The sequence below is a fragment of the Antechinus flavipes genome, chromosome 5 (genome assembly GCF_016432865.1).
Source record: "Antechinus flavipes isolate AdamAnt ecotype Samford, QLD, Australia chromosome 5, AdamAnt_v2, whole genome shotgun sequence".
NCBI classification, from domain to species: Eukaryota; Metazoa; Chordata; class Mammalia; order Dasyuromorphia; family Dasyuridae; genus Antechinus; species Antechinus flavipes.
The window spans coordinates 61,480,069-61,503,475 of NC_067402.1; the positions used below are offsets into that span (position 1 = coordinate 61,480,069).

Here is a 23,407-nt window from a genome sequence, read left to right on the forward strand (position 1 = left end):
CTGACATTTTTTGCCAACTGTTATGGAAATCTTATTTATGTTTATAATCTCAGTTTGTTTCTCAAGTCACCTTGCTCACAATTTAGATATTGACATACTACATTGAGATGTATTCATAATGAAGTTACATCCTTTTATTCTTGAGTCCTCTTTAAATATGGTTGACCTGTGCTTACAGTGAGAAAAATAGATGAATTACTGTTTAGGATGGTCCAACAATGGGGTTATCCTTTCCTTGAGGTACTCTCAGAATTTCATAGAAACATTTTTGAATTGCCTTAACTTTCTTATCTTAAAAAAAAAGCTGTCACATTTTCAGCCATTTTGGTTTGTTTTCTGATTTTCAGCCTCTGGGACAATGTGTTATTGTGCCATTTGCCAGAATAAACATTTGAAAATAGAAATGGAATATGTATTCCTGCTACTTAGGAGCCCTCATGAATATATGTTTGAATTCATACTTAAAAAAATGTAATCTGTCCTTGGGTTTTAATTCAGCAACTTTGAATTGAGAAGAAATTTAGAAAGATGAATCTGTCTACAACTATTCTTTGGCCTGCTTACTAAAGTATCAACCTCTTTTTTTCTTCATACAAACATTGACTCTTGCTAACATCTTTAAAAACAGACAAAACTCTGACTGTATTGGATTAGGTGACTACTAAATAGAATCAAGCATTCCACTTAAAAATAAAAATATTCAGTCAGAGCAGATAAAATCTCAGTTTCTATATCTGGAAAAGTCAGCTGAAATTTTCTTAGGGCCAACACAAAGTTGCTGCCTCATAGAATTCTAATTTAAGGACTACAATAAACAGCTAATCCCTTCCTCAAGATAATTGTATAAATATTTTGGGGATGCCTTCACTTTCTTATCTTTAAAAAAAGGCTATTACATTTTCAGTCAATTTGATAGGTTTTCTGATTTCCCAAAGATTATTTTTTTTTTTTACTCAGAAGATGGGACAATGTATTATCTTAATATTAGCTGAAATAAGCATTTGGAAGTAGAAATGGAATTTCCAAAATGGAGAAATTTTATTTGAGAAGTATAGGCTTTTCCACTGGAGAAGGAATTGGAGTTCTTGCTTATTTGATTTTATAGTTTCAACTGCCAGATAAGCCCATGCTACTTTCAGCTTTGGAAAGCTAGCTGAGTTTGCTGTGTTCTTTTTCAGGGTTTTAAGGATTTCTCATTTCAAGTCCAACAGCACTATTAAATCCAACCTATTCTATATTTTAATATGACATTGTAATACACAGAGATGCCAAGAAGTAGCTGCTCCAATTATTTTTTTAGACCAATGTGTTTTTAGTATGAGAATGCTGATGACTTTTTTTTTCACTACAAAACCGGGTGGATCCAATATGCTGCCTCTTTTCAGTCCTGGGATGGTATTTGTATGATTATTTAAGCAGAATAGCTACATAGTACATTAGGATCATCATAACACCGATAGAATAACTGCCATCATCTGAAAAGAGGCAACTTAGTGATAATGAGAATACACTCTGATGTAAATAGTCTTATTAGGTACTGATTGGGTACAATTCTGACATTTTCTTTGAGCAATAATTCCTATATCTTTTAGTCTTTTCCTTTCCTCTCCTCTCCTTTTCCTCTCTTTCACTTTTTTTCCCACTATTGCTAACATTTTCTATGTATACTTTCTTATTCAGTTAAATATTCACAAATCCAACAGTTCTTCCTTGCTAAGTTGAATTATGTAGTAAAACTTTAGCTAATTAGAATACTTGGGAAAAATGGATGTTCAGGTAAATTTGGGTTAATAGAAATCCTCATTGGTTTCATATAAAAAAGCTTTTGTTGAATTAATTTATAAATAATTCATTCTTTCTTTTATTCACCAATTCGTGAATTTCTCTGTCTCTCTGTCTCTATCTCTTTCTGCTCCAAATCTGTCTCTGTCTTTTGTCTGTCTCTGTCTCTGTATCTCTGTGTCTATCTGTCTCTTTCTGTCTCTCTTCTCTCTCTTCCTCTCACACCCAAGCTGAAAGCACAGTGGTTACTTACTGCCTCATTGTAATTAGCAAGGGAGCTTTAATTTATTAAATTTATGCCCTACTAATTCAAACCTTCTTTAGGCCGTTTGAGTCACCATATAAATGCTTAACTTTATGTGGACAATTGAAGGCATCAGCTCACTGAAACTCAAACCTTTCAGATTAAGAAATCTACCAACTTCAATAGCAAGGATTACAGGTGTACTCTATGATGCTCAACAGCAAACTTATTTTTTAAAAAAATTAATTTATTTGTAATATTCCGAATTTAATAAGCATGAGATAAACTGAGCATTTCTACATATAACTACAGATTTACACTAAGAGTAGATGAATTTTCCTTGTAAATATTCAACATATTCTGTGTATTACCTTCAAATCTGTCCTTTCTGTGCTTCCGACTGAAATTCTGTTCTTTTCTGCGCATGTGTAACTCTACTAGCAAGACACTGTGAAATAGTAGACAGGGAGCTGGTTTCAAGTTCCACCTCTGACACAAAATGCTGATGTAATCCTGGGCAAGTCACATACCCAGTGCCTCAGGCATCTCTAAAAACTTTATTTATTTATTTTTTGTGAGGCAATTGGGGTTAAACCACTTATCAGGGATACACACAGCCAGTAAGTGTTAAGTATTAAGTTTTTGAGGCTAAATTCGAACTCAGGTCCTCCTGACTTTGGGGCTGGTGCTTTATCCACTGTTTCATCTAGTTGCCCCATCTCTGAAAACTTTACAATGAAGAAAAGGTGCCAAAGGGAAATTCCTCTTTGGGAATTCTTTGCACTGATGAATTCATAGGACCATTAAAAAACAACAATAATAACAAAACTTTATTTCTGGAGGAAGCACAGTGTAGAATAAAAAAATCAAATAGCTTTGATAATGGTTTGATATACAAGATATATAGGAAACTGAAAGAAATATATAAGACCAAAGGCCATTTTCCAATAAAAACCAGTATAGTTGGATATAGGAAGCCATGGAAGGCCCTTAAAAATCAGGTCCTGGAGCAGCACTTTCAGAGTGGAAAGATTATGGATATTGGAAGAAAAGATTTCAAAGGACTCACAGAAAGGATAGAAAAGAACTCTAGCTGAGCCCATGAGTAGGAGCTAATGTTTGCATTCTGTTCTGAGACTGTGGGCAAATCACTTAACTTCTCAGTGCTCCAGGCAATCCTCCAAAATGATACATTACAAAGCAGTTGCTGATATACATTGGTAGCAGTTCTTCTCTGGAAGTTCTATACATCCAGGAAATCATGTGCTCTCCCTTTTCCCAATGCACAATAAAGACTTATACTTGGATTTTAATAAATCAGTTTCATAAGTAGAGATTGAGGAGATGGATCTAGTGGAGACAGACTGAGGATTTATTGAATTGTATGTTCATCAACAGGATTTTAATGGCTTCCAAGAAAGCTAATGTTATATCAGACTTCACTGAGAGATAATGTCCAGGACTAGGGAAATGACAACTTCATTATATTCTGTCCTGGTTCTGAGTGATCATTTGATTAGCTAATGTTTTATGTAATTGCTGTGATTCATATTATGATTCAAGGGGCCACTAATGTATAAATTCCTACTAGCAGAAGGAACACTAAATTATAGACCGAGATTCTGCATGAGATTAGATTCATTTATTGCTTTTTACACACCAAAAACCTTTAGTCCAATATTCATGGAGATTGTTTTCCTCAGTGCAAGAAATAATTGTTAAATAGTATATATCATAATGATGAGAAGTTCATCACCACCTCTTGTAAATTATTAATTTGTTAAAAATTTGACCATTTCCTCCCTTTGTAACTTTTGCAAAAAGACTTAACTGCACATATTGCCACTTCCTCTCTCTCTTTAACCTCTTACTCTAAGACAACACATTGTAGCTTCTTTGAGGTTAGTATTAGCTAACTGGGAAGGAACTGATAAGGATAGGTCTTCCAGCCAGCTAGCCACCCATCTGAGATGAAGTTTTCTGAGGATAGCAAATGTATCAAGGTCAAGTTGTCCAAAAGACCAATAACGAATTTAGAAAGGCTATTGATGACCTCAGCTACCAATATTCTGGATATCAGAATCTCTCACAAGATTTTAATGTCAGATGAAGAACAAGACTGATAAATGTCAGAAACAAGGATTTTTTTTTTGCTGAGGCAACTGGGATCAAATGATTTATCTAGCATCACACAGCTAGGAATTATTAAATGTCTGAGGTCAGATTTGAACTCAGGTCTTTCTGACTTCAGGGCTGGTCTCTTTCCATTGCACCACCTTGCTGCCCCTCAATATATACTTAAAAAAAAAAAAACTTGCTGGAATGTATGTAAAACGTGATCTGGGTTTGTTTTCAGCTTTCAGTGGTTTGGTGGTAAAGTTTACCATGCAGACCTTCATTTAGAGTATATTTATTGCCAGCTATTGGAGTATAGGCAGGAGAGATCAAACACTTCTTCAATATGACTCTCAAAACTGACATCTAGTCTGAACTTTTTTTTTTTTGAGGTCTATTTACAATTCCACTTACCATATTTTTAGAAGAACATTGATAACTTTATTGAACACGAGGGTGACAAAATGAAGGAAGGTCTTGAAATAATGTTTGAATAAAGATACATTTATCTTGGAGATCAAACCCATCTTTAATAATAGTAGGGAAATAATAGCTGTCTTCAGATACATGGTTTGTCACGTGAAAGGAGAATAAATTTTCTTCTGTATGGTACCTCAGAGCAGAACTCGTAGCAAAAAAAAAAAAAATGGAAGCTACAGAGAAGACAGTTTAGGCTTGGTATGAGGGAAATTCCTGATAATTATGTATTATAGCCTATGAAAAATTAAACACGATTGATTTGGGAGATTGTCTCTTCCAGAAGTTTTAAAGCAAAGGCTAGAAGATTGCTTGCTGATAGATGAGATTATAGGTTGAATTGATTACTTTTTCATCTCTGGTTTGAACTAGATGGATTTTGGCAATCCTTCCAACTATGAGATTCTTTGATTTGTGTTCATCCAGTTCACTGACTACCAGAAAAGGAGTATTTTTATTTGTGGTTCATTTACAACTTGATCCTGACAAAGTAAACAATTCAAAGAGGAAGAACAGACAAGAAGTATAGCAGGAGAAAAAAAAGAAAAATAAATAGAAAAAGGAGCAATGGTTAGGGGAGACTAGAAGCAGTGACTAGGATGGAGAGCAGACCTATGACAATGATGGGAAGTGACAGACTGCAGAAAACTAAAGAGAATAGCCCAGCAGAATTGGGCCATTTAGTCAGAGGGACTAATACAATACATTCGATAATCCCAGTGGGTTATCTGAAGAAACACCAACTGGAATAAATCTGAGGGCATGCAGTCAAAGGGAAAGGACTGCTCATATCATAGGGATATGATCAAAGGGAATCACTCTACTAATGAAACACCAACAACTGCTGTCTGTACAACAGAGTGAAAAGAATCAGCAAAATCCTACTTGCTTCAAGAGATTCATAAGACATAACTGTATCCTGGAAATGAAAAGCTAGAGTCACACTAAGGATACAGTAGTTTTCTGGGGGAGGGAATATGTGGTCATTAGGATAATGGAAAGCTAAGCCATAATACTTTACTCTTCATTGTGTATATACAGTAAAATGGATTGGGGTGTGGGATTTCACAGTAAGGTTTGCAAGCTTTTTTGAGGGGAAAAGCTAGGTTAAAAAAACACATAAGAAACTCATGCTGACCTTAAAAACAAAAAGGGAGATCTGGATATAAGCTGAAAAGGGCAAGAATAAAACAATTTTGAAGGACTTATTTAGCATTGGTTAACATATTTTGTGGCATTTCTGCTCAGAAAAGGATATCTACATAAATTATTTTCAGATTCTGATTCAAATAAAGTCACTGATCACTGTTATGCTCTGTGTGTAGTTAAATTAGTATACTTAAGATTTTGTCTTTATGAAGGATTTTTTAGTATTTATTAAGCCTTTAAGCAGTAGATCTACAAATACAGTTCCTTCTCTAAAGTATCTTACATATTTTCAGAGTAAACACTTTGTAGACATATAAATAAGTATGAAATATACTCCAAGTAAGTAAAGGACTATTTTTATGGGTCAAGGGTTTGGGGAGGCTTCATTAGGTAGGGGGAAAAGAACAGAGGGTACCCTTATCTTTGGTTCAATGCTGATTTAAAAAAAGAGGATTTCATTTTGAAAATATGAAGAATACAGAGAAGCAGGGAAGACTCATATGAACTCATGAAAAGTAAAGCAAGGAGAACCAGGAAAATGATATATACAATGATTACAACAATGCAAATAAAATAACAACAAAACCGAATGCTGAGTAATTATAACTAACAAGCTTGAGCCCAAAGAAGAAACGTGAAAATGTTCTTTTAAGATTAGCACTATGGCTTGACACTTTCCCCTACTGAAGTTTCTGGTGTTTGAAAACTTAAGATAATCTGGAGCTTTCATAGGTTCTATAGCTGGACCTTCCATTTGGAGGATGCAAGCTTACATGTGGATGAATGGATAGAGAAAGCCTTTGGACTGGCCTTTTGCTGTTTTTTTATCTCTAGAGAAGGAAGATTTCTGGACCATAGATTTACTTGAGGTCTGACAGCAAAACTATCCTATTACTGGAAGATAATCCACCCAGAAGAAACTTAGGGTTCAGGTTAAAAAGTTATTGATCTGTAGACTTTTTCTTTCTCTGAGCTCTTCCTGGGCTTGCCTCAGTTTTCTCATATGGATGATTGTAACACTGAGTGACCTCCTGGAAAGTGGTTGTTTATTTATAAGCCCCAAAAGGGCAAGAAATATTTCTAGTATCCTGGGTATCTAGTCCAATGGCTAACATATAGTAGGAGCTCAGGGAATGTTTAAGGCTGCTTCTATTTTGGAGATATTGTTAAAAAAATCCCTCCATGAACACTGGCACCAGTATTGCTATGTATCATTTAGGTTGATTTTAAAATAATATTCTGTCTCAGATAATTTTTTTTAAATCATCTCATTTTAGCTGCCATTTTCTTCTTTCTCCTTTCAATGACTGCCATTCTGTTTGTTTCCTCTCTCTGCTCTGGTGCATGAGGTTGCCATTTTCCTATCTGTGCCAAGTCAGCTAAAGTAAAAGCATAAGCTTTAATCTTTTTCTAACTATTTCACATCTGTCATTCATAAAAAACAAACAAACAAAGAAATGAGAAAACTTGAGGAGGAGGAAGATGCTTGAAAAAAAGATTCCTGCACTTAACTTGGTTTGGTGCATTTTTGTTATACAAGATTGAAAGTGTAAAGTCAAAATACTCCTAAGCCATAGAAAACAGGTGAAAAGAATAAAAGGAGCAGGATCCTCCATTCTCTGCATTTATGTCATCAGTTCACTTGAGATGAAACTCTACATATCCTGACTCTTTGTAGGCAGACTGGTGGCTGTTCTTATCCATAATTTCATGCTACATGGTCTCTCATTGTGTTGAGTCCCTCAAGGGTAGGAACTGGATGAACAACAAACTGAAGGTACAGGCAAGAACAGAAGAGAATAGAAAAAATATATACTTGAAACATAATAGCAGGAGCTTTTCGTTGTAGGCTTAGGAGGGAAAAAAGATATATATGAAGGGAGGCATATAATTCTATATCAGTACACTAGCAACTGAGAATTGGAATTCTAGGTTTCAGGAAATAATATTAAAAAAATTCACTCACCATAAAAGCAGAATTCAGTTATTAACTATAGACCTTTATTTCTTAGAACAGAGTCCTTGTTTCTTGTTACATGGGCAATGATGTATAAAGATTCCTCTGACTCATAAGATAGAGATTAATATATGCTTTAATTTCTATTTTCCCTGTCTCTTTCTCTTTGTTTCTATCTCTTTATCTCTCTTTCTCTTTGGGTGTGGTCCAATAAAGTGGATTTAATGTACTATTTAGAACATAAATAGTAAGAAATCAGATTTTAGTTGGTGAAGGGCAATCAATAGGAAGGACCCTATTGAGGAGCTGATCCAAGAGACAGTTAATTTTACACATGAAGAAACCAAGGCAAACAGAGTTAAAGTTATTATTGAAGTTATATATTAAAATATTATTTTTTTATTATTGCGAAGACAGAGTTCAAAGAAGATACTGCAATTAGTCACCATTGGAGCTAGGACTTGAACTCAAATTTCATTTTTCTTAATCCTGTGTTTTTTCTACCATAATTTATAGACTAATTACCTATTGAAGGCTTTTAGAATTAAATCAGAAAAATATTTGAAGGTAGAGGGTGGAGGTAGAACGTGTCCAGTTTTGAGTCTCAGCTTTTCTGAAATATTGGGATAATAGAGCATACAAACTAGCTGTGCTTCTAACAGGGGTCAGCAAACTCTAATCCTTGGGTCAAATCTGTCTCTGTCTTCTTGTACTGTGACAGATTTGTCCTGACTACCATTTACTAGACACTCAACAAAGTTGTTAAATCTGTTTTATCTAATTCTGATTTGAAAACCATTTTTAGGAACAGAGATCTAAAATATTGAAGGGAATTTACAGATCATTATTATCCAGTTGATCACCCATATCATATAGATAAGGAAAATGAGCCTCAAGAAATTGGAAACTGAGTGGATGTCCATCAATTGGGGAATGGCTGAATAAGTTATGGTATATGAATGTTATGAAATATTATTGTTCTATAAGAAATGATTATCAGAATGACTTCAGAAAGGCTTAGAGAGACTTACATGATCTAATGCTAAGTGAAGTGAGCAGAACTAGGAAATCATTGTACATGTTAACATCAATATTATACGATGATCAATTGTGATGAACACGACTCTTTACAACAATGAGATGATTGATGCCAGTTCCAATGATCTTGTGATGAAGAGAGCCATCTATACCCAGGAGAGTACTGTGGGAACTAAATGTAGATCACAGCATAGCATTTTCACTCTTGTTGATGTTGTTCACTTGTATTTTGTTTTCTTATTTATTTTCTTTCCTTTTTGATCTGATTTTTTCTTGTGTAACAAGAGAATTATATAAATATGTTTATACATATTGGAGTTAACATATATTTTAACATGTATAACATATATTGGATTGCTTGACATCTAAGGAAGGGGGTGGGGGAAGGAAGGGAAAATCTGAAACACAAGACTATGCAAGGGTCAATGTTGAAAAATTATCTGTGCATATGTTTTGAACATAAAATAATAAAATTTAATAAAAAGGAATTTGAACCTCATAGAGGGAAAGTGACCAATCCAAATTCATCTAATAGAAGAATTTTCAAAGGCAGGTGACTTGACTCCAAATCCAGGGCCCTTTTCAATGCTCTATATACCTCTCATTTCAGATCACTGTTTCTGGACTCAGTCACACAAATGAAAATTTTACCTTGAATAATTTTCTCCTAAACTATATTTCCTAAGCATTCCTGAACATTGAGGTTTTACTGTGCTTAAAATAAGCTTTTTTTTTTAAATACAGCTTTTTAAAATTATCCGTGGTAACTCTTAGTTTTTCAAAATATGTAGGCTTTTTTTTTTAAAACAAAAGTTTTTTATTTCTCCAAAATCCATGCAAAGATAATTTTCAACATTCACCCTTGCAAAAAGTCGTCTCAAATTTTTCTCCTTCCTTCCTCCCTCCCACCCCCTCCCTTGGACAGGAAGTAATCCAATATAGATTAAATGTGCAAATTCTTTTAAACATTTTCACATTTATCATGCTGCACAAGAAAAATCAGATCAAAAAGGAAAAAATGTGAAAAAGAAAAAAGCAAACAACAGCAAAAAACCGTGAAAATACCATGTTATGATCCACCTTCAGTTTCCACAGTCCTCTCTCTGGTTACTCTCCCTCACAAATCTATTGGAATTGGCCTGAATTACTTCATTGCTATAAAGAGCCCAGTCCATCAAAGTTGATCATCACATAGTTTTGTTGTTGCTGTGTACAATGTTCTCTTGGTTCTACTCACTTCTCTCAGCATCATATCATGTAAGTCTCTCCAGACCTTTCTGAAATCGTCCTGCTGATCATTTCTTATAGAACAATAATATTTCATAGCATTCATATATCATAACTTATTCAGTCATTCTCCACCTGATGGGCATCAGTTTCCAGTTCCTTAGCACTACAAAAAGGGCTGCTACAAACATTTTTGCACATGTGGGTCATTTTCCCTTTTTTATGACCTTTTTGGAATATAGGTCCAGTAGAGACATGGCTGGATCAAAGGGTATGCACAGTTTGATAGCTCTTTGGGCATAGTTTCAAATTGCTCTCCAAAATGATTGGATCAGTTCACAACTCCACCAACAATGTATTAGTGTTTCAATTTTCCCACACCCCTTCCAACATTTATCATTATCATTTCCTGTCATCTTAGCCAATCTGAGAAGTGTGTAGTGGTACATTAGAGTTGTCTTAATTTTTATTTCTCTGATTAATGGTTATTTAGAGTATTTTTTCATATAACTACTAATGACTTTAACTTCTTTATCTGAAAATTGTCTGTTTATATCCTATGACTATTTATCAATTGGAGAATGGCTTGTGGTCTTATAAATTTGAGTCAATTCTCTATTTATTTTAGAAATTAGACCTTTATCAGAGCTGTTGGATATTAATCCTCCCCCCCCAGTTTACTGCTTCCCTTCTAATCTTGAGTACATTAATTTTATTTATACAAAATATTTTTAATTTGATATAACCAAAATTATCCATTTTGCATTTCATAATATTCTCTAGTTCTTCTTTGTCCATATATTCCTTCCTTCTCCACAAATTTGAGATACAGACTATCCTTTGTTCTGCTAATTTGCTTATAGTATCACTCTTAATATTTAATCATGAATCCATTTTGATCTTTTCTTTATATAGGATGTTAGGTGTTGGTCAATGCCTAGTTTCTGCCATACTATTTTCCAATTTTCTTAGCAATTTTTGTCAAATAATGAGTTCAGATTGTAGGCTTAAGTGCTAAACAGGATCTTAGAAGTCTAGTTCAATTGTTTCATTTTACAGATTGGTACATCGAAACTCAGAGACATAAAGGTCTTTGTGCCCAAGGTCACACAGGTTGTAGAGAATTTGAGTACAAATCCTCTGACTTCAGTCCTTATTAGATTGCACCTGGATCTCCTTGTTTCACACTTCAGATTGTCATAGAGATTATGTAGGTCTTCCTAAAGAAGACTGGACTGGATTTCTAAAAAGCCTTCTAAGAACATGAAGCCAGACATAAAATGTTTGTCAGTGTGTGAAGTGTTGGCAAGTATCTTTGGACCAGACTGTTGAAAGGTGACCTGGGGGAAAAGAGTTTCTTTGTGTTTGAGAACATGATGCAGTTACCAAATTTTTCAAGATCTTTTTGATTAGGGAGTGGGAAGAACAGGGCTTACAATTCATTTCTCTATAGTGATATATTGCCATGTTTAAAACCAGCAAACTAAACACTAGGTTGGGAAAACAAACTTAAATCGATTCCTGGCAGTGTCCCTTGAAGAAGACTGAGTGCCAACAAAGATAGATAGAAGAGAAGATAACTTTCACAATGACCTCCCCCTTAAACTGTACTTTTCTTATGAGATAAAATTCCCTTATGATCACATTCTGTAGCAGGGCTATATCATACCTAATTCAGAAGAACTTATTGTTTGTAGAAATGTATTACAATTGAATGTGACTCCATGCACTTTAAAAAAAGCATTGCATGTCACCATTAAAAAATAAGGAAAAAACTCCAAAATATTTCCAATCTTAATAAGAACTAATTTCCAATGGGAAAAAACATATTTGGTTGCCAGATAGTCTCTAATTACCATTAATATCATTGTTAACATCACTCAGGTTACAGTTTGGATTCAGCTAAGCTCTACTGAAAACTTGGGTGAAGATCAACTGGACACCATGTTGACAAACCAATTTCTATTAGGCTGTTGACATTTGAACTTTTGTTCCTGGTTTCCAGGTACCATTATTAGTCTAGGGAATGAGGTTTTTAGGTTTATTTCTGATTGCTGTATCATTAGTGGATGAAGTAGGAAAGAAATCCTATGCTATCTAAGTTCATCGCAAACAGAAATCAGAGAAAACATATATAGGAGACTATATTCCAGATTATGCAGGATGAAAGAATCCTTCCTTTGGGAGTAAGGTACCACAACTCTCACTAATTCTATTTTATCCCTTACATAGTTTTAGGGAACTGATCTCCACTAATTAGGAGGAAGTTCTATTACCAATGGGCTTTGAGATTCAAGTTACAGTTACTATTAGTGATATTACTTTAATTCAATTAATGAAGCATTTAATAAACACAGGAACTGTTTTATGTGTCATTTTACCTATGATTTTCTAGTGTAACCTTGGCACATTTATAATTTAGTAGATAAGTCTTACAAGAGTTTTCTGAAGCTCAGACAGATTGTAATTTGTTCATGGTCTTACACTAATAAGTCATGAGGCATCATATAAACCCAGGTCTTCCTCTTTCCAAGTCCAGCTTACATATATATTTATATGGAGCTGGGCATATAATATGGCATTATTCTTTGTCATCATCATTATTAACAATAACAGTTACCTGAATACCAAGATAGTAATGGGGAATTCCACTTTGAATTCATAGGATCAGAGCCTATTCTGTTTGCCTTAGTTTTATCAAATGTCATGTCTTCAAATAGAACTTCAAAAGGAGAATGCTAAATAACTTTTGCTCCAAATCTCCAACAGTGATGAATATTCCTCAAGAAATTAGAGAAAGGGTGAAAAGAAGCTTTGGGCTTTCTGTTTTAGAGTGTCTGAGTTGCAGAAGATGACAGAAGAGAGATTGAGTGGGTCTGCTTAGAGGGATCCACAGTGAGTATATAGGCAGCAAAAAATTTCCCTTCCAAGACAGGATCACATAAACATCTACCCAACAGTCATATCTAGAGGCAATGAGTTTAATTTTCATCTAAATGACTTCTGTTTGCCAAAGTTCAAGGTTTGTAGGTAGAAAAGGTTGGTTGAGTAAGAGAGTAGAAAAGGAGTTTATCTGGTTCTTTTTTTGGAAACAATTCTGCTTTATAAATAGGGGGGAACAGGGGCAGCTAAATGGCACAGTGGATAGAGCACTAGTCCTGAAGTCAGGAGGGCCTGAATTCATATCTGGCCTCTGACACTTAACACTTCCCACTTGGGTGACCCTGGGCAAGTCATTTACTCCCAATTGCCTCAGCAAAAACAAAATAAAACAAAATAAACAAACAAAAACAAAAAACACAAGACAAATAAATAATAAATAAATTGGGAGTATAAATCCTTCACTAATATGGCTTTTACTTTCTCTTTCTTTTTTCCTTTAGATATGTCATTTTTCATCCTCCTGGTAGGGTAAATGCTTAATCAATTTACAGTATTGGGGGTGTGGGATGTGTTCAGGGAAAATGGAATGAGAGCTGCCAAGCCATTTACAAGGCTGCTTTCCACCCTTGATGTCCACTTGATCCACTTAACTCTAATCCATGGCTCCAAGAAACTGTAGCATGTACAGCAGTCACCCTGGCAGACCATTTTGGCAGATAGGCTAAACTAGGTTGAGGATAACCCAGGGGATCTCAAACTCTATGGTGAGTTAGGTGGGAGTGTCTATCCTAAGTATAGGAAGACTTCCTCTGGTGGAAATGGGTGGATAAGAACAGTGTTTGGGAATGGGTGGTGGTTCTTAACCTGGGATTCATGGACCCTTCCCTATACAAGGAGTCTTTGGAAAGATTTCAGGGGATCTTTGAACTTGGATGGAAAAATTACATCTTCAATTCGATAGAATTATTTTATTTTGCAATCATGTGAATTTTCTTTTATGAACTTAAAAGCATTATTTTGAGAAGTCAGAGACAAGAAAAAGGTTAAGAAACTTTTTAGCTATAACCAGGCTTAAGGGCCCCAGTCTTTAATTATTTCTATTCACAAAAAAGGTTTTTGAATAGAATCAAATGCTTATCTTGTATGGTTCTAGGCTCCTGAGAAAATTTAAAGGAGGACTTTGCTTTTATTGGGTTTACAATCAGGTAAGGAGATGGGGGATACTGAAGTCGTCATGGTTTAGTAATTGTTTCCCATGATTGGTATTGATTAAATTCCAGGAGCACTTTTGGCTGGCAGGCCCTACTCAATGCCCTGGTAAACTTGTAGAGTGCTAGGTTTGGAGTTTAGAGTCAGGGAAATTAGGAACCAGGAACAATTAGAGGCAGTCCTGCCTGCCTCTAGCACAGATTAGCTCTGTGACTGGCAAGCTACAACTCAAGTAAAGAAAGTAAGCTACTGTTTCCCCATGCACACGGTGCAATGGATACAAACATTGAGTAGTGCTCATCAGATCATACACTTTTCCTTCTCCCCTACTTCTACCACATGGAGCAGGAGTTGACACACAAAAAAAATAAGAATTACAAAATAAAATTTTGTGGATTTCTTCCAATCTGTTGGCTATGGACATGTTTCCTCACATATCTCAGTTGTTAAAACACATAACCTATGAGGAGATGGCCCAATGAATTGTTGCCCCCTTGCATTTAAGAACAGAGGTCTGTTTTTTTTTCTTTTCTTTCCAGAGTCTTTGTATGCTGCATCTGAAGCATGGATCCCCTCACCCCTCACCCCCAACAAAAATAACAACAGTAACAACAACAACAAAACCAAAATAGGCAAAAAGAACAGTCTCATATTAGTAGATTAATAGCAAAATATTCCTTCTAAGCCAGAGCAAAATTGAGAAACATAGGGGACATGAACTATCAAAGTGGTCCCATTAATCAGGGGATATATTATAATCATGGGGTCACTGACTGAATGCTAGAAGAGATATTAGATTTATTAATGACTCATTGGTTTAAAAATGTATAATTTCTTAAAATTCAAACTACAGCTTTAGGTAAAGACAGGTAAGATTATTCCATATAGAAAAAGAACCCCCAACATGTATGCATTGCCATGGTAGCCGCTGTGAATGAAATCACAGGAACTCAGATTTGGAGAGGACCCAAGAGGCAATCTAGACCAGCCTGTAATGGAACAGGAATTCCCTTGGCAACATCCAATAAATAGCCATCCAGCTTCTACTTGAAATCTAATGAAGGGCAACTTATTTTTTTCCCCAGAGGATTCAGAAGCATAGGAAGAGAAGGGCATGTGAAAAGGAGAAAGAGATTAAATACAAGTCCCTCCCCCAGAAGAAAAAAATTACACCAGATTCCTATTCTCTCATGTTTCTTCAAGTTTTTCATTTCATTTTGCCATAATGCCTGAAAATTCTTCTAATTCAAGATTCTGGGGGGGAGGGGTCTAGTGGGATAGAATGCTGGACTCAGAGTCAGAAAAATGAATTTAATTCTTAATTCATCTTACATACTTCCTAGTTGGGTGATCTGGAACTGTTACTTAATCTCTACCTACCTCACTTTCCTGAATCCACAAAATAATAGCACCTACTTCCAGAGATGGTGTAAGATTATACATACACACACACATATAGAAATACACTCATGTATCTACATATATATTAAAGTATATATGCATATACATACATGTGAGTTTATTACTTTGTAAATCTTAAAGTGCTACATAAATATTAGCTATTATTAAAACTTGTAGTCATGCAACTACTTTGATAGCTATGAAACTTTTAGTAATTGACAGTCTGTGTTGATAAAAATAATTTGTATTCTTAGGTTGCTAAGTGATGTAGTGAATAGAATTTTGGATGTGATATTAAGAAGGGCTGATTTAGGGGCAGCTAGGTGGTGCAATGGGTAGAGCTCTAGTTCTGAGGTCAGGAAGACCTGAATCCAAAACCAAGCTCAGATACTAGCTGTATGACTCTGGATAAGTCACTTTATCTTGATTGTTTTAAAAAAAAATGACTTCAAATCTTGATTTAGATGCTTATTAGTTATTTTATCATCATTATTATTAAGATTAGCTATTACTAGCTAGAACTAGGCAAGTCACAACCTCTATCTGTAGAATGAGAATAATAATAGCACCATACCCAGAGGGAGATGAAGATTTGTAAAGTATTTTTAATATTTGTAAAACATTATAAATACTAGATATTATTATGTAACATCATATGTTAATAATAGGAATAGTGATAGTAGATAGATCTATGGTGGATCAATCTAGGGAATTCCATCCATTAATGCAGGTTAGCAACTTCTTCAATTTGGAGTCTTTGTGAAATTTGAAGAACAATGATGGGTCAAGTTATTGGCCCAGAATGAGGTAGTTGGTTAGTGTAAGAGGAAGTATTAACATCCATGTCTTCATGATAGTATGAATCCAATAGTCAGTTTTGGTTATTTCAACAATCTAGAGCTGAAAGAGACCTTAGAATAGTTTAGTGCCTCCTTTTATGTATGAGGAACTCAGTCTTCATAGAAGTTAAATGATATTTTCTAAGATCATATATGCCACAAATGACAGAGGCAGAATTAGAACATGGCTCTGCTTATTCCAAAGTCATTGCTTATCTGTGGGATTCTTTGGTCCCATTTTTTCCATCTCTGCTTTAAATCTTTTAGCATTTTAAATGGTAAAATGCTTTCTCATTTCCTGATTCTGGATCTTCATTTTCTCCCCCTGGATTTTTCAGTTTTTTAATTGATCACGGCCTTGTTTGTAGAATAGTCCCTTGAAAGGCTTGGAAAAACTTATCATACTGAGTGGGGTCCTTTCTAGAATGTAGGGAGTATTGACAAGGGCGTGAATACTATTCTGTTCCACCTCCCTCTCTGGCAGGGAACCCGAATGGAGATTTTATTTTGTCTTTTTGGTTAGAACAGGACAGTCATATTTTTCTTACATGGGAGGACAGAAAAGAATATCTAAATGAGAAATATTTAAAAATCGTAAAGGGAATTCCTTGAACTATATTGCTCATTTCTAGCCACAGATGACATTTTCAAACTTTCTATGACTTGGACTACTTTTACAGTTGCCTTTGGTGACTTTATCATTCATATCACTAAAGAGAAATAATTCTCTTGGGAGTTTGGAACTCAGGTCTGGGTCAAGAATTGGGTGAGGGAGGACAGTATATCGCAATACTGGGTACCTGGGAGTGTGGAAGAACATAGAAAAGGAAGAAAGAGAGCATCAAAGACAAGTTTTACTTTTTTCAATATTCTGCTTAGACCATTTCTATACTTTGGATTTGGGAAATGCATTATCTCTCACCTTTCTAATATATTACATGACTTCCTTGCTCCCAGAATTCAGGCTATTATTTTAATATAGTTCAAGTATATTATAAGATAATTGCTTTTTTGAAGGCTAAGTTGGTAACTGAGTCACTCTTTATAACTTATTTATGTGGGAAAATACCTTCTAAATACCAACCACCACCAACGCTGGGAAGACCTGGATCTATCCCTAAAATGGGGACTTCTTGTATGACTCATTTTCCTCCTACCATAAGGAGCTACTGCCTGGAAACTATTGAAAGACTTCTATTGGAGCCATCCTACATAGAAATGCTTTGGTTTTTAACTTCAGTTACAGCTCTTCCCAGGTATTATTTTTTCTGGAATATGATGACTTTAAAAAAAATCTCTTTTCACAATCCTTAGGTCATTCCCCTAAGACACCTTTTCTATCACCATTACTCCACCTTCAGTGAAACAGCTCATATAGAGCTAGTAATTCTATTCCTAAGGGTCAGGTGTCCTTGTGGGAGCTGGTCTTTTCAGGGGGCAAAATAAGAAGCTCTAACTACTTACTGCATGGCCCTGGAGAGGACTCAAAAAGCAATATTGCACTTTGGTTGTATTGAAGCACTGAGCATCGCCTTTACCTCTCCCAGGGCAAAAGAGAAGAAAGACAAAAGAAAGGAACTCTTTTCCTACCAATTAAAAGCCAAATCCCACACTTCCTCAATAGGAAGTCAGTCCTGTTCTCCCAGAAGCTTTGTAAAGCCTCCCAGGTGTGATGAGTGTAGCTCTAATGAAGATGAGTCAGCATTTTGATTTCTCTGCTGGGAAACCATAGCTCCTTCTCTTGCCTCATTTTCTGCAAAAAACAAAATGAGACACACAAAAAAAGATTCTTCATGAACAGAATTGGAAATTTGAATCTTTTGTTTGGGTTAAGTCTCTTAGGCTGGGCAAACAACTCTCTATATGTAATTTACCAATTTGTTTGCCACAGAAGGGATCTTGGTAAACATAATACTTGTGATGATTCTTATTTGCTTGGTACCTCCTGATTGAAACAGTCAATTAACAAATATTTATTGCATGCCCACTGTGTGCCAGACACTGTGCTAAGGCTTTTATGCAGTTAGCTGTCAACTTCATCAGACAGTTCAGGAATACTTCCTACTGGAGTTCATGAATCATTGCTGAGGCAGGAAATACCAAAAAAAAAAAAGCCATTTATTTGAATATTTTTATTACCTTTATGTATTCTGGATATAATTCTCAGCCACAGAAGATGACCAAATAAGTCATAATGACTCTTCCGAATGGACTGGCTGCTGACTTTTCTCTGAGTAATCCCTAAAGCAAAGTCAGAAATATGAATGAGCTTTCATCCTGGATGGCCATCCCTTGTAGAGGCCAGTTCTATGGAAAGGTACCAGGAGTAATCAAAGCATAATTATCTGAATGAGGAAGCTAGAGGTGTCCATACCCAAGGTTATCTTGCTATGAAGTTATAAAAATGGAGTTTCTTCATATTCCACTGCTCTGTGGGATATGGGTCAGCAAAATGGAGGAGGGAGAGCCATTCTATGGTTTTTAGTGAAGCTCCACTTATAATGTAATTTATTATGGAAAGGAAAACAGTAAAAAAAAAAAGCTGCTGATTTATTCTAGTTTTCATAAGGTCAATGTTAAAGATGAAAATTGTTAGAAATGAGGTTAATACATAATGAGAATTTACCAGATGTATCAAGGTGTGGCTGCTCATGTTTTTTACCTTTTCAAAACTTATTTTACAGGTCATAGAATTATAGCACAGAAATGACCAGTGTGATTTACTCTAGTTCCTTTGCTTTAGGTAATTTAATACCTTACCCATATTAAGTTTTATGGGATTTAATTCTCAGCAAACCCAATTAAGTATGTTTAGGACAGGACCAATATATAAGTAGAGACAATTATTCACATGGTGTGATTTTTAAGGTGACTGAAAGGATAGCTACCTTCCTGTAGCAAATCTTTACTAGCCAGCCAATGTGTCTAAATTTTCCCATTTTTGAATGGGAAATTCCCTCCTTAAAGGTTCTCTAGAGTTACGGTTACTTGGTTAAGGCACTATGTATATAAGAGATTAGCTTGCTAATACCCTTAGCAGGCATCTGTTTATTAGATTAACAACTCATTCCCCTGGGATTTAGAACACTGGTGTCACACTCACATAGAAACAGGGCCACTAAACCATATATAGGAATCCCTTCAGGTAGCATATTGACTTAGAAAAAATGCATTAAATAGTCAGTCCATTCATTCATTTATCTATTAATATTTATTTTGTTAGAGAATTCATTCATTCATTTACCTATTTATGTATGTGTATTTATTTTGCTAAATATTTTCCAATTTAACCCAGTTTGGGGCACTTAGTTGCATTTAATGCCTTGTACGTAGAAGATAGTAGAATATTATTTGGAAAACTTTGTCCCTCATTATTAGTGTAGAAAATAAATCATAATTATAGAGCCCTTACAAACTGCTTTCCTTATACAGTTTAATATTAGTAAGTTTTTTTTTCCTTTTTGATTGTCCCTGAGGCATACAGAACTCTTGGTGAGGTGACATTTCAATGCAGTGGCAGCCCCTATTCTGAAATTTAGAATGTCTAATTGTCGATCAACTATGTCTGACTCTTTGTCACCTTATCTGAGATTTTCTTGGCAAGAATACTGGAGAGGTTTGCCATTTCTTTCTCCAGCTTATTTTATAGATGAGGAAACCGAGGCAGACAAAGTTAAGTGACTTGCTCAGGATCACAATCTAGTAAACATCTGAGACCATAAAGTCTCATGACCCTTGTAACTGAATGTGGGGGTCACAATTATGATTTATTATCTCTGTAAATGTTTGACTTGCGTATCTATTTTATATATCTATACATGAAAGTTTCTCAGGTAAAAAGGGATCATGAGTAGAAAAAAATTTAAAAAATCCTGGTCTAGAGTATGGACAGCATGGTGAGCCTCTGTCCCGGGCAAGTCATATAACTCAGTTGGCTTCAGTTTTCTCAACTATAGAATGGAGACTTTGCTTCACCTGAAAGCTTTCATCTCTCATCTTAGCTTTCACCTCTCATCATTATTTCCTAATTTAATGAGGAAAAAAATCACAAAATCCTATTGAAATACATTTAAAATCACATATATACATACACACAAATAAAGTAATAAGTGAACAGATAAATAAATGGATGTAGAGATAAATGAATGACTAATAATAATAGAGGCAACTGGATGCCTCTACCCTGCATGATTCTATAGTACATAGTAGGTGCTATAGACATATCATTATTATTATTATTATAAAGGAACATTTATATAGCACCTACTGTGTGCCAGAGTACCATGATAAGTGCTTTACAAATATTATTTCATTTGATCCTCATTGCAACCTTTTTCTTTGTTTTTATTATAGCTTTTTATTTATAAGATAGATGCATGGGTAATTTTTCAGCACTGACAATTGCAAAACCTTTTGTTTCAATTTTTCCCCTCCTTTCCTCCACCCCTTCCCCCAGATGGCAGGTTGACCAGTACATGTTAAATATATTAAAGTATAAGTTAAATACAATGTATGTATACATGTCCATGCGGTTATTTATTGCAATCATTTTCAGACTTGCTCAGAGGCATTTAGTTACTAAGAATCTGAGACTGTATTTGATTTCAAGTTTTCTGATTCCAGCTCCAGCTAGTGCTCTATCCATTGTGTCATCCAGTTGCCTCTATTATTATTAGTCATTCATTTATCTCTACGTCCATTTATTTATCTGTTCATTTATTACTTTATTTGTGTGTATGTATATATGTGATTTTAAATGTATTTCAATAGGATTTTGTGATTTTTTCCCTCATTAAATTAGGAAATAAGGATGAGAGGTGAAAGCTAAGATGAGAGATGAAAGCTTTCAGGTGAAGCAAAGAATGCTGGGACTAGAACTTAGACCCTTGTTCTGGTTCTGCTTTCACCTCTCATCCTTATTTCCTAATTTAATTTTTTGAGCAAATGTTTTTTAATTTGCAAAATTATTATAGTCTCTTCCAAGTCTGAAATTCTGTGGTTCTAGGTGATCTGACATTTATTTTCCTAGATGGTCGTAATTCTGAGGTGGGGGGTAGAGTAGAAAATGGTATGGCCATGCTTCTTTTTATCTAGCCTATCCCCTTGGTTGCCACTATGTCTTCACTATGCTATTGGTCCTAAACATCAGAAATATTACAACTAGGAATTTATTATTGGTATTAACAACATCAATAATAATTGTAACAGCTAGCATTTATATAGTGGTTTGAGGTTTGCAAAGTCCTCATGTTAACTTTAATTTGATTTGGCTTTCTTATTATTTTCATTTGGCAAATTGGATGTTTTTTCCTTTGTCTATACCTTTCTTTATGTTGCTATATCTGATTCAAAAGGTAGAATGGAGAGTTTGAAGTCTTCAATGACCATGTTAATTCTTGTGTTCTCTCTTTGTCTTTTCCTCAGAGGTGTCATAAAAGTTGACATAAATCTTCAGAAAGTAGACATTGACCAGTGTTCAGGTGATAGCTGGTTTTCTGGAACTCACAAATGCCATCTGAACAATTCGGAGGTAAGAACCTGCATGAAATAATTCTATCAGAAAGAAGTAACTTTGAACTTTGAATGCTTTTCTTTGAATGCAATGTGTTAGTTAAGTACCATATCCCAAAGATCTCCAGGTTCCATTTTCTATTCTGCCCAGGGCTGATGGAAATAATATTATGCAATGAGGCTGATGCTAACTTACAGTCTGTGAAGGAGAACAGTCCCGCAAGGGAACAAGAGAAGGCTGCAACAAAAATTGCTTATGAAGTTTAGGTTGAGTCAAAAGACTAAGTATGTTCCTTAACAAATACTGGAAATTTAAAATAAACCTAAAGTGAGAAACCAGCCTATAGGATGGGTCAGAGAGGTTGTGCACAGCTTTGTATGACACTCTACTTGTTGAGAAAGTACTAGTATTCATTTAGACACATTGCCATCTGTCACAATGCAGCAGAGAAAGTATGATGGGATATTTTGGTGAGCTAGGAGAAAGTGTCCAATGGGAATCTGGAGAACAGAATAGTTTTCATTTTGTGTTGCTAATATTTAGATTCTCAGTGGTCTAGGAAGAAATAGGGCTTGTATTAACAAAAAAAATTGAAGTAAGTCTTTAAAATGTGCTTTTAAAGATGAGAATGTGCTTTGTTTTTTGCAAATTACAAATAATAACTTTATAATGATTTCATTCTTAGTAATCGGACGTCTCCTTAGAGAATAAGAGTGTCATGGATAATGTATTAAATAACTATTCTACCATGAAAGAAATTCTGGAAATGAGGTGGAGATGGGGGGAGCAGAGTTCAATCTGATCTCCAAAATTTTGACATAAATTAAATCTATTTCTTTACAGAATAAAAAAGGTAGACCAAGTGTTTGAGAGCAGAACATATTTTTAACTATGAAAAGGCTTGGTTTATTTCAGTCTTTTTGAGTAAATGAAGCTTGCAACAATGTATTCTAGTCTGTAGAAATTTGCCTTCAGATATTTTGCAATACCTTTTATCTTACATTATTACACATTATAAATTTGCATAAGGTTGATGGAAATTTTCTGAGCCCACATGCTATGGTGAAAACACTATAATATTTAGAGTTGGAAGACCTGGGTTGGAATAGTGGTTCTCTTTATTTGTATCACCTTGAGCAAGTCACTTAACTTATCTGAGATGCTAGTCACTAAAAAATGAGGTATTTGGATTAGATGTTGCGTAAGATCTCTTCTATCTCTAAGTTTGAGAAGCACAAGTGATTTTAAGAACAGCATCATCATCATCATCATCATAATACATTTACTCTGTGTCAGGAACTATGCCCAGTTATCGCATTTGATCTTCACAACAACCCTGGAAGGTAGATGCTACTATTACCCCTATTTTACAGATAATAATCAGAAGAGCTGAACTCTAATTCTGTTTCTGCCACTTTCTGTTTCATCTTAGGTGAGTCCCTCAACCTGAAGCCTGGGCTTTGGCTTGATCCCTCATCTATAAAATATGAAACCTAGGGTTGGCTTTATTGGCTTATGAGATCGCCTCAGCTCCAGATCTATGATCCTTTGATGGCTACTGTTTTTATTTTAAA

The 23,407-nt window shown here is 35.0% G+C and overlaps 1 protein-coding gene across 1 annotated transcript in view; it reads left to right on the forward strand.

The window, feature by feature from the left end:
- The window catches only part of GPR158 (G protein-coupled receptor 158), a 434,246-nt gene that overhangs the window by 6,102 nt on the left and 404,737 nt on the right, over positions 1-23,407 (forward strand). The window contains exon 2 of the mRNA XM_052000262.1: positions 21,746-21,851. Coding sequence (XP_051856222.1) covers positions 21,746-21,851 — 106 coding nt within the window. The remainder of the gene's footprint in view (positions 1-21,745; positions 21,852-23,407) is intronic.